General features: G+C 37.6%; 2 protein-coding genes across 5 annotated transcripts in view; one reads left to right on the top strand and one right to left on the bottom strand.

The window, feature by feature from the left end:
• The first annotated feature begins 268 nt into the window (after nucleotides 1-268).
• Nucleotides 269-11,655, top strand: prr33 (proline rich 33). The gene is made up of 3 exons (XM_030137305.1): nucleotides 269-372; nucleotides 763-811; nucleotides 8,183-11,655. Exon 3 carries the CDS (start codon nucleotides 8,198-8,200, stop codon nucleotides 11,195-11,197), a length of 3,000 nt encoding a protein of 999 aa, XP_029993165.1. The 5' UTR covers nucleotides 269-372; nucleotides 763-811; nucleotides 8,183-8,197; the 3' UTR covers nucleotides 11,198-11,655.
• Nucleotides 5,467-11,962, bottom strand: part of lsp1a (lymphocyte specific protein 1 a) — a 49,306-nt gene continuing 42,810 nt past the window's right edge. For all 4 annotated transcript variants that reach the window (XM_030137310.1, XM_030137309.1, XM_030137307.1 and 1 more), the window contains one exon: nucleotides 5,467-6,268. In XM_030137310.1, coding sequence (XP_029993170.1) covers nucleotides 6,255-6,268 — 14 coding nt within the window. In that variant the 3' untranslated portion in view covers nucleotides 5,467-6,254. The remainder of the gene's footprint in view (nucleotides 6,269-11,962) is intronic.

The raw sequence follows: 11,962 nt of genomic DNA, 5'->3' as shown, positions 1-11,962 counted from the left end.
AAAACCTTTTTTTCCCACCAAACTGGGATAACACCACAGCCCTTCCAAACTGAAGCTCCCTGTTGGATCCCTGGTACATCCTTGAAGGACCCCTGGATGGCTCTCGGACCCCACTTTTAGATCCCTGAGGTGGTGAAACCTAAGGTGCTGTGGCCTATCCCTGCTGTCGCTCTGCTGTCACGACGACGCTGCTGTCACTCTGAGCAGCTCACAGGACTCAGGATTTATTTTTGGACTGCCATGGCGTCTGTTCCTTCCATTTGTAGGAAGGGGGGTCGAGTTGGGCTCAACATGAACCTACCGCTCTGACACTTCAGGCTGGGACAAGCAGGCAGCAGCCGGCCGGCCACCCCCCAAGCAGCAGTCGCACAGGTAAACACGCCACAATTCCACCTTTTATTCTCCAGACAGAGTGTAAGGAAGCTGTTAGCAGTGTCAGGGAGGCAGCTGTGGTCGAATGCAGAACCCCTCACCTCTGCAGCCATCGATGAGGCATGTGTTTGTGGAGCTCGGTGTGTGTTTTTTTTTTTTTTTTTTTTCCTCAGTGCAACATTAAAACACCAGCAGATCTGTGCTCCCTGCAGCTTCAAAAACACTCTACCCTGTCATTTATGTGTCCTGTCTTTAATGAAGCATGACTGAAACATCACATTTTGGCTTTGGAGTTGTAATCATCCTGTTTGTTGTAATTATAGGGAATAAAGTCCTCATGTTTAACATTGAACTTGAATTGATTGAATTGTTATCTCCTGTTTTCTCAAGGGGAACCTGCCTGGAGCGCTTTGAAACATCTGCAACAAGCTTTTACCTGGTAAGTGGCTCCATTTTCAAACAGACCTTCACTGTTTGTTTGTGTTTGTGTGAAGCCTCATAACATCACTGGAGGTGAATGACATTTTGGGGTGGATTCTTTTACTTAAGGAGGCCATTGTAGATCGGCTAGGCTTTTATTACATGGCTATTATTACCCTTTCCTCTTTTGAACTTGCATCCTGAAGGCGCTCCAAATACCGAACCTACCACAGCCTTAAAAGGAGGAGAGAGCTCTCATGTGTCAGACCGACAGCAGGTTCAGGATGGGAGGGGGATGGGGAGGGGGATGGGGGGGCTTTAAAACACCACCAGATCTGGCCTACATTTCACTGAGGTGACACACATAGTAAACTGAGGATATTATACAGTTCTTTTGCACAGGCTAAATGATGTCAGATATCTATCATGTTGCTTATTATAAACCTGACTCATAATTAAATCAAAGTTTACTACAAAAACTTTATGTGAGGTTTATTTCTAAGGTTTTGATGGTTATAAAAATGGCAAAACCTCAAAGCTCAGACAGTCAGATTCATCCACATTATTTAAATTGTCTTTCGTGACAGTGTATCCTCAGCGTTCATGTTTTTCTGAGGCGCTATCCAGTGTCAGAGGCTGTGACGTGGTGAGGTCAGATGTTCTGCATTTACTTTCACCCTTCAGCAGATATATATACACACACACATCTATATGTGTATGTTATGTAGGCAGGGGAAAGATTTACATGAAATTTCAGAGTGGATATTCATGGTTCCTAGTGGATGAACTCAAATAAATGCAGATAAGATAGGTTTTATTTGTTCCAGTTATACATAGTACAATGCGACTCAGCTTTATTTATAATGCCAAACAATTGGCGGAAGTGATGTACACAGACATAAAAACAAATAAAACACATAAAAGAAAGAAAAGAAACAATAAAAGTAATTATACATTAACCCTTTCATGCACGAATTATGAAAATCTTAATCAAAATTTTTTCCTGAGTGTTTTTATTCCTCTTTAGGCATGAAAAAAACCAATGTAATTGAAAATTTTCTTCTGAAAAATAAATAAAAAAGAATAAATAAAATAAAAATAATTTAAAAAAAAACAGAAAAAAAAAAAAAAATTAAAAAAAAAATTCTTAAGAACCAATTTTTCATGAAGTTACAAAAATGTCCACTCGGCTGGACACTGGACACCAGTGCTAATTTTTGACACACAGAAACATGTATTTACTGATAAATTGTGTAAAAACTATGGGGATGGCTTGTGATTCTGGGGGTTTATTCTCAGGAGAGATCTACATAATGTTACCAATTCATGTCAGAAAATATATGTAGTGTCTCAAAACTTTAATAAAGATATGTGTAAAAAAACAAAAGAAAAAAAAAAAGAAAAAAAAAGAACAACAAAACCCATGAATATACAAGAGAACAGCTGTAGAACAGCTGTCCACTGTAGTGACCACTATGCATGAAAGGGTTAAGATGATAAAAGCCAGTGCACACTAAAATGTATTTTTCTACTTGCTGTCAACAGTAAAATAACATTTTTAGCACTTCGATAACAGTTTGAGGTTTCCATCGTACGTAAAAATACTGTAACTTATTTGCCAAATTAACATTAAATGTACAACACATCACCAACTCCCCAGAGGTTGAACCATTTTTAATAAATTCAGACTTTTTTTCTGCTGCCAACCTCAGAGCTAACGTTATATTTTAATCTAGATCCATGTTTCCATCACAAATCCTAGCCCCAGATGGATGTTATAATGAAATGAAAACCTGCACAGATGAAAGAGGTTTTGACTGAATCCACCTGCAGGTGATGTTGAAATATAACCTCCCCTTCTCATGCACAGTATTTCTCATGCACACCCGTTTGTTTCTTAGATCCTTAAAGCAGCTGAAGCTCCATCTGATCTGCATCACAGTGTCCTGATTTATTGTTTTTGGAAAAGTGATGCAGCCTGTAAAAAGCCAGGAGTCTTTAAAAAGGGGAGCGTGTGATTGGCCGTGGGTCCTCTCTGCCTTCAGACTAAAATTAGGCCGAGTAGGATCAGCTGTGAGGGGGTAACATCATCCAGGAAGAGTTCAGCTCAGTTTTACAGCTCGCGGCGCTGAACTCTGGCTTTCATAAGCAGCGCTCACACTCTGGGATGAGTCATCTTCAATACACATGTGTGGAATGTCCAATTTTATGCTTTCGTGAGTGCGATAAAAAGTTACAGACCTCCATAACCCATAAAGACCCAAACATCCACCACTGAAAAAAATGTCTACTGACATGAACTGTTTAATACCTGTTGATCCACTAATCTGATCAAAACATGTAAATAATTGGTGTAAAATGCAGTTTGTCATCTTTTCATGGTCATCAGATATGACCCATTTGGACGTTCAGAGACTCCGTAGTTACCGTGGAAACACTGTCATGTTCTACAACATTGATTCACCAGTAAAACCCATGGAGTTGGATCAATGACAGTAGATGGAGACACTGTATTTATGTTCAGATAATGATCGATCTTGCCAAAAAGTCATGTTTTCTTCTGTTTTTGATATGATAACCCTCAACTTTAATCTGAGCTTTAATGAACATCTACATCAGGGGTGTGAAACACGCGGCCCGGGGGCTAAATGCGGCCTGCCAAAGGGTCCAGTTCGGCCCCTGGGATGTTTTTGCCAAGTGAGAAAATACCACAGTCTTGAATTGAATTAAGCAAAAAAATTTAGCTTGAAATAAGAAAAAATTATTGAATTAAGCCAAAAAAAAAAAAAAAAAAAAATTTCAATTAAGCCAAAAAAAATCTCAAATTTAGCAAAAAAATCTTGAATCAAGACAAAAAAAAAAATCTTCAATTAAGTAAAAAAACAAAAAAATCTCAAATTTAGCAAAAATTCTTGAATTAAGACAAAAAAATTCTTCAATTAAGTAAAAAAAAATCTTGAATTAAGCCAAAAAAAAAAAATCTTCAATTTAGTAAAAAAATCTTGAATTAAGCCAAAAAAAATCTTCAATTAAGTAAAAAAAATCTTGAATTAAGCCAAAAAAAAGTCTTCAATTAAGTAAAAAAAATCTTCAATTAAGACAAAAAAATCTTCAATTAAGTAAAAAAAAACAAAACAACAAAACTCAAATTTAGCAAAAAATCTTCAATTAAGCCCCCCAAAAAATCTTCAATTAAGTAAAAGAAAATCTTCAATTAAGCCAAAAAAATCTAGAATTAACAACGTACATTTTTTTCTTTGTTTTAGTGCAAAAAATAACTTTAAATTATGAAAATATTTACATTTACAAACTCTCCTGTAACACTAAAATGTGAATAACCTGAACAAATATGAACAACCTGAAATGTCTAAAGAAAATTCAGCATAATATTCATTCATAACATTCAGAATAATATTGTTAAAATTGCACTAAATTTTCTTACTTTTTTAAATTTAAATTTTTTCTTTTTTTTTTTTCCTTTTTTTTGGGGATAATTTATAAAAGTAAGCATTTTCATTATTTAATGTTATTTTTTTTTACAGTAAAACAAAGACAAAAATTTGGAGTTGTCATTATTTATAGGTTATTATGTTATTATTTTACTGGTCCAGCCCACTTCAGATCAAATTTAGCTGAATATGACCCCTGAACTAAAATGAGTTTGCAACCCCTGCTCTACATAATCAGTCAATTAAAAATAGGAAAATAGCTGATTTTCACTGAAAAAATATTGTACTAAATCCTGGTAAATCACTTAAGAAAGGTTAAATATAGAAGAAAAATTCATTTGGGAACTGACATAAAAGTAGCACCGGGTCTTTATGGGTTAAACACAGTTAGCTCCTGAAGTTTTGACATTTTGGACTGATATGGATTTGACTTAACAGTGCAACACGATACAGTACGATGTCTGTAAGTGATCTCTACTTCTGCTTATTATTTGTAAACTTCAGAGGTCAGAGGATGATCAGATTAAAACCACTAGGGCAGTTTTTTTTTTCCAACCTTGGGGTCACCTGGAATTCAAATGGGGTCGCCTGAAATTTCTACTAATTGACAAAAATAAAAACTCACTGATAAAAAATATATGGTGAGTTAAGAGAGATAATCACAGTACATAAAAGACCTGACAAACTGAAGCTGAAACTGAAGCACTGTGGTACTGTTTATCTGTCAAATGTTCATTGTGGTCAGTTTCAGATGCTGCAGCTCTTTAATAATTCATAGTCTGAGTTCTTGTTTGTTCAGTATTAATTGTCAGCCTTGTAAATCCAAGCTGGACTGACTGTACATATCCTGACCAAGGAAAATAAAATTCTCACTTTGTGCAGTAATCTACACCTGGCTTTTCTGCCTCCATCCATAATAATATACATTATACAGACTGAATGTCATCTAAAATTAACGTTTATTTGCAACATAGTATAGCAAACTATTACATGATCAAAAACAAATTGATTTTAGTCAAAAAAAGAAAAAAAAAGTCTCGGTTTTGAATGTCTGGGGTCGCCAGAAATTTGTGATGTTAAAATGGGGTTGAAAACCACTGGATTAGAGAATGGAATGGATGACCACAGCAAAAGTCATGCCAGATCAATGTGAACATTATTTAGATATCACTGAAACAGCAGAAGCCAACAACAGAAACAAAGACTAAAAAAGACAAGTCAACACTAAAGTATAAAAGATTTTTTAATTTATTTATGAAAAAAAGGTTATAAACAAATACAAGCAGGGATTTCAGTAACTTTATATTCAGGTGAAACGTGTCTGCAGTAGTTCAGAAAACAGAGCTAAAGGCACCAATGGGTTAAATGGAAAAATAGTAGAAAAAAAAAAAAGAGTTTGATTGTATATTGTAGATCATGTGTCTGTGTGATTGTTTTCACGGTAACATCAAGCCACTTTTCTCTATTTAGGTAGCAAATTCAGACAAGACATGCAGACTTTAATATTTGCAAAATCATCATTATCAGAATAAAGTCTGATAATTTTACAGTTTTTGACAAAGTACTCCTCCCAAACAGTTTCAGATTGGTCTTAAACCATATTTCAAGGCCAGAACAGATCAAATACTTTGTTGTTTAATGAATAAAAAAATCTTGTAATCCCACACAAATGGAAAATGTAAACTTTTCTATTCAAAAATGTTTAACTGACAAAGTTTTTTTTTTTTTTCTAGATGGTTTAACACAAGGATCAGTCGGACATTAGAAAACACAGGAATGGTGAAGCTCACAATCAGATATATACATAATATTGTATGTGAGAAAATACAAAAACAAAGAGGAGTTTAAACAAGTACAAATGGTTTGGATTTGCTGCTGGGTTTTGATAGATCAGATCATGAAAAGTGATTTATTGAATACACATGAAATATGTACGATTGTTTCAGCTTCTGTTCGTGTCTTATTTTCAATCTGTGGATGTTTATGAAGGTTGAATCCACTCCAAGCGCCTCCTCAGTGACACAAATCTGAAAAAGACAGAAAGACAATATGAATATGTTCAGATTCAAAGGACATTTTCCCATTTTAAAACTTAACATACACAGAAATATGGACAAACATACAGAGACATATCACCTCTGCAGCCTGTATGATTCACATTTACAGGAAATATTATTGAGATACAAATGTTCATGTCTGTTGTTTTCTATTATTATCTGGATACATGTTGAACCAATATTTGTTCTAAGTTTAAACACTGATTTTTACTCCTGATTTAAGTAAATTATGTAGAAATTAACTCTTGAGCATTTTAAAAGTGTAAATGACAGGTTCAGGGATAACAAAATGAACCCTGAAATGAACTAAAAAAGTCTATTTCAATGATATTTATTCAAATATATGATTATATTATGACATTTATCATTATTATTTTGTATCCCAGCCCCCAGTTAGCAAAGACACACCTGAATCTAGTATCCCAGTATGGAATAATATGTCCATACAGTGTAAAACAGGTGCCAGATAAGGATAATATTAAATATACTGTATGTAGTTTTCCATAAGGTCTTTGATATTCATTATTAATAAATTTTAAAGATGTAAATTAATTCATTTGCTGTAAACAAAATGACTTAAAACAGCTACTGTTGCCACAACTTGGTCTATAGCTATGTGCCGTGACAAATATGTGAACTGAAATACACAGATAGTTTAATACTAAAATAGAAAATATAAAGTGATGGACTCACAGTCATTGTACATAATTATCAGTTTCTATATTGTATGGTTTATTTAGTGCATTTTGATCTGTAGGTTCTAAAGATGCACAGGATGCACTGATAAGACAGTTACAAGAAGTTAATATGTAATGTGTGTAGGGATGTAACGTTAGGAAAATTTCATATCACTGTTATTGTGACCAAAATTATCATGGTTATCATTATTATTGCGGTATTGTTGAAATTGTGCTCAAAATGTTCAAAAAGTACTGATACACACACTGATATAATTTAACCAAGTTGTATTAAAAAAACAAAAAAAACAACAACAAAAAAACCAAATAAAATAATAGCCACAGTGTACCTTCTGTTGGCAGAAACATTCAAATATTAACCCTTAGTGGTCTGAGCCTATTTGGCCGTTTTTCAGTCCTTTTGATTTTGCCTTTATATACTATATAAACAAATGTTTACTATACCCATGTTTGGTATTGGTTTTTTTTTCAGCACAACTTCATCTATATCATCTGTCTATTATTTTTTTCACTTTAACCTACTGTAAAAATATAAAGGACAAAAAACACAAAAAAATATATAAAAATCCGATTTGAAAAATCAATATAATTTATTGCATAAATAACACAAAGATGCTAAAAGAACCTTTTCAAAGACTTTAAAAGTGAATATTGGTTCAAATATTAGGTATAGAAAATCAAAATTGTAATAAATTAAAACTATACTCAAATATTTGACATAAAAGCAGATCTTTACATCGTGTTTTTTCCCCTAAAAGTGTGGCAATCAAACACGGTTATCATGATAATTAGAATTTAAACGGTAATACTAACCATCTGTAATTTTAACGCGGTTTATCGTTATACCGGTAATCGTTACATCCCTAAATGTGTGATATGTGATATGTAAAGCACTAGCAATCTGAAACACAAAATTAAAAAAAACAAAAAAAACAAAAAGCAAAATAAGAATGCAATAAAACAGAAAACAGAAAAATCTATTCATGTTTCCAACCAGGGAGCATAACACCAGTCATCCAAATACCATTAAAACCAGAGACACCATCTGTACAATGAAATACAGCAGAAATACTGCCTCTGACCTCAGTGACCTCAGACCTTATGACAGTTCTGCCTTAACGTTACAAATATTTGACAGTAATGCCACGAATGACTGTTTCCTGCCTGTTTTCTTTTGCTTCTCCAGGGGGCTGAAGCGCTCATGGCTGTCGCTTACTCTACCGTCACCCAGCCGGGCCTGCTTTCCCAGCAGTACCCCCCACCCCTGTTCCCCAAGCCTGGAAAGGACAATGTTCGGCTTCAGAAGCTCATCAAGAGAACTGCCAAGAAAAAGGCCTCCGCTCAGGCGTCGCAGTCCTCCGCGCCTTTCCGCTCCAGCCTTTCCCCTGTGAATGAAGCCAGCCCTGACCTTGAGCACAGCGATCACGCCACCCCTCCCCGCACTCCAGAGACGCCGTCCAGCCTCTACGTCCAGCATCCCCCGCGCTTCACAGTTAGGCCACTTTACCAACATGTGGCGTCCCCTTACCCGCATCGTGCAGCGTACGGTCGACCTGCTAGGATGTCGCCTCAGACGGTGGGGACCGCTTCGTTCTCGTACTCGCAGCATGTTAGCACAGTGTCTTATTCTGCTACCGTTGGGGTCTCACCAGCTGCAGCAGCAGTCGCTCAGGCGGCTGTGCCTAAAATATCTCTGCCAGCTTCCTCTGTCCCTGAAACAACAGTACCAGCTGTAGAAGTGAGAAAACCTGCTTTTAGCACACATCCTGCTGCAACAAGTCCTGCTCAGACTCCTTATCCAGCACCAGGAGGCCAAGCTGTGACCCGACCTCTCACTGTGTTGACCCCGTTTGCTAAATCCAAAAGTCCTCGTCCAACATTCAAAGCAACTGAACCCTCGAGATCCCCCAAACCAATGTTCGATGTCCCTCAAATACGGATGTACACAGCGAGTACATCGTACTACGAGACATCCAGGACCCCACCGGTGTACGACACAGCTGGACTAACCTCTATTGGGAGCACAGTACCTCACAGTAAAACAGACACAAAACGAGATTTGACTCCAACGTCAGAGCTCAGAAGAGGTACGACCCCACCTGTTCAGCCCACTGCGATGGGAACAGATACCCAAAGAAGAACACCAACTTTGGAAGTTAAAAGAGGTATCACACCAACAGGAGAAACAAATAGGGTTGTAACTCCTACAACTGAAATGAAAAGAGCAACCCCAACATCTGAAGTGAAGAGAGCTACTCCAACATCTGAAATCAGAGTGAAAACACCAACTTATGATTTTCAAGTATCCAGAACATCATGTGGACGTCCCAAAACACCAGCATATCATGTGACCCGAGCCACAACACCTGTTTTTGAAATCTCAAGACCCAATCCTCTCCTATTTGTGGTATCACAAATTATAACAGACCCAGAGAGGTCAAGAACGCCAAAAACAGTTTCTGCTGGGAATAGTGTGTCTGTTTCCCAAAGTGTGAAGACCAATGACCTAAAGCCTCCTGAAACAATACTGAACGGGGACATTCATTCAGTGATGACACCGGTAGAACCACCAGCAGCTATACCAACCCAACAAAGTATTGTAAAGTCAAAGTCAGAGCCTGATCTTCCAAGCACAAAGACCCCAGCTGCTCCTGTGGGCTCACAAACACCTAAACCGCCAACATCTGAGCCCAAACCACCAGCAGTGACACCTCATGCCTATCAGAGGCCTAAGACTCCAACGTATGAGGCGTCTCGACTTATGACTGCAGGACCTGGCTATAAAAGACCAAAGACCCCAACATATGGGACATCACCCTCAGGTGTGTCACCTGTAGGGTTCCAGAGGCCCAAAACCCCAACCCAGGTGGCACACAAGTCTTCTTATCGAGGACTGACACCAGCTGAATACGCTGCTTATGGAGGAATCAAGACATACTCTCCAGCATTTGGTCTCTCGGGTTCTAAGCCTCAAGAGGAGGTTAAAACGGCAAAAGAGGAACTGGCAGAGAATGTAACACCTAGCCAAGATGTGTCTGTGAAGGATGAGGTGTCTAAAGTCAAGGAAACACCTAAAGAGGCAGTTACACCTCATGTTAAAGATGAGAAGGTCTCAACTATCCCGGCAGTCCCCGTTATTGTAGTTTCCCAAGCATCTGAGACCTCTGGAACGACAATAACACAAGAAAAAAGCACAGTGTCCAGTCACGTTGTAGAAAAACCAACTGTGACTCAAGAAACACCAAAGGCTAAACCTCCAAAGCAAGAGGAAAAACCGTCTGAGAAAGAGAAGGTGGAAACACCTGCTCAAGAAGTAACCAAACCGATGATGAAAAGTACTGAAGTAACGCAACCACTGCCTAAAGAGGGTAGCCAGGACCCGCTTAAGGCAGTGAGAAAACTTTTAGGCAAAGATAAAGTTCAGACTACCGAGCAGAAAGCAGGAACTGAGGGTAAAGCTAAAGTCTCAGAACCAAAACAGGTGACAAAACCTTCAGCTGAAGCTAAAGCTGATGTGTCAAAGCTGACTGCTCTGTCTGCTGCTGAACCAAAAGCAAGTGACAACAAAGGAAAAGAAGAAAAAGCAGAGTTGGCTTCAGCAGCTAAATCAACACCTGAGAAAAAGGAAGAAGGCGAGTCTGCGCTAGCAGCGGAGCCTCTTCTTAAAGTCATACAAAAGCCAAAGGGGGTAAAATCTAAAATGAGTGGATGGTCCAGACTGAAGAAGCACATGGTTGTTGAACAAGAAGAGCCTCAATTCCCTGAATTAGGTTCTCAGAAAGAGGCCAGTGGGCAGGACCAGAGTGAGACGACGAAGGCTGATGAGAAGGCAGGTGAACAACCCGCCGCTCAGGTTGAGAACCAAGCGAAAGACGCTCCCAAGGCAACAAAGATGTGGGACGCTGTCCTTTTCCAGATGTTTTCCACCAAAGAAAACATCATGCACCAGATTGAGTTGAACAAAAGCGAGGAGGAGAAAAAGGAAGAGACAAATGAGCCGCAAGAAATCCCTTCGTTTGCGTACCGACTGCCTGTGCTGCTTTTTAGTCCAAAGTTTGACGCTAAAAGGCTGAAAGAGGCAGCGTCGAGGCCAGCGACAAAAATTTCAACCGTGTTTGAAATGGGTCTGATTGGCCGGAAAGGAAAAGACGAGGAACCAAAAGACTTTAACAGAACAGCGAGGGGGTTCACTGCTACTTAAGCTACATGTTATGTGATGTTTAAAGACGAAAATGTAAAGAAAACTTACAATTTATGTTAAATGTACAGCAGTAATGTTAGCAGCGGCGTTGTTGTACAGGTCCAGAGTCTTAGTCTCTGCGTTTCATGTTAAATATTTGTGGTAGTTTTGTGGAGAATTCGGCCTAAACTTTATACTTGACAAATGCTTTGTGCTGCATTTGTGGTTCTGATTGTGTGACTGGTCGTCTGGTTGTTCAGTGTTTGTATCTGCGGTAAAAGAGCGCAACATTTGTCTTACAGTTATTCAGACGTCACATCAGATTAAAGCGTTTTATGTTTTAAATAATTTCAGAGCTTCTCATTTGTTCCTTCCTCACATGTTCAAGACATAAACAAAAAAATGTGATGATGTTGCTTCAAATATTTTTTTTTTTTTACTTTTACTAAAATAAAAAAATAGTCCTAAAGAGATTTTAATTAGACTGTTAAATGTTTAAGAAAAAAAGTAGTGAAACAGTATTTGTGTCCAGATAGATTATTTAGTACAAAACTATATTTTTATACGCACAGTTATCTTTAAAAACTTGCAAATTTAAGATTTTAGGAAAAAATCATTGTGGCGTAAATTCTCGTCAATGATCATTCAGATAGTTTTCTTCAAAATGGTGCTACTTGCCTCTGGGTAAGACCTTTCACTGGATAATGGATGTGTAGGTAGAAAAACACGGATGATTTATGAATTATTTGTTTAGTTTGGCTGTAGGTGGTTTTTAGAATGATATTT

Source organism: Sphaeramia orbicularis, chromosome 6 (genome assembly GCF_902148855.1).
Source record: "Sphaeramia orbicularis chromosome 6, fSphaOr1.1, whole genome shotgun sequence".
NCBI lineage: Eukaryota > Metazoa > Chordata > Actinopteri > Kurtiformes > Apogonidae > Sphaeramia > Sphaeramia orbicularis.
The sequence above is the reverse complement of the archived record's forward strand: the minus strand, read 5'-3'. Positions and strand labels throughout refer to the sequence as shown.

Coding starts and splice junctions, on each gene's coding strand:
- prr33 (XM_030137305.1), top strand. CDS start 8,198: ATGGCTGTCGCTTACTCTACCGTCACCCAGCCGGGCCTGCTTTCCCAG.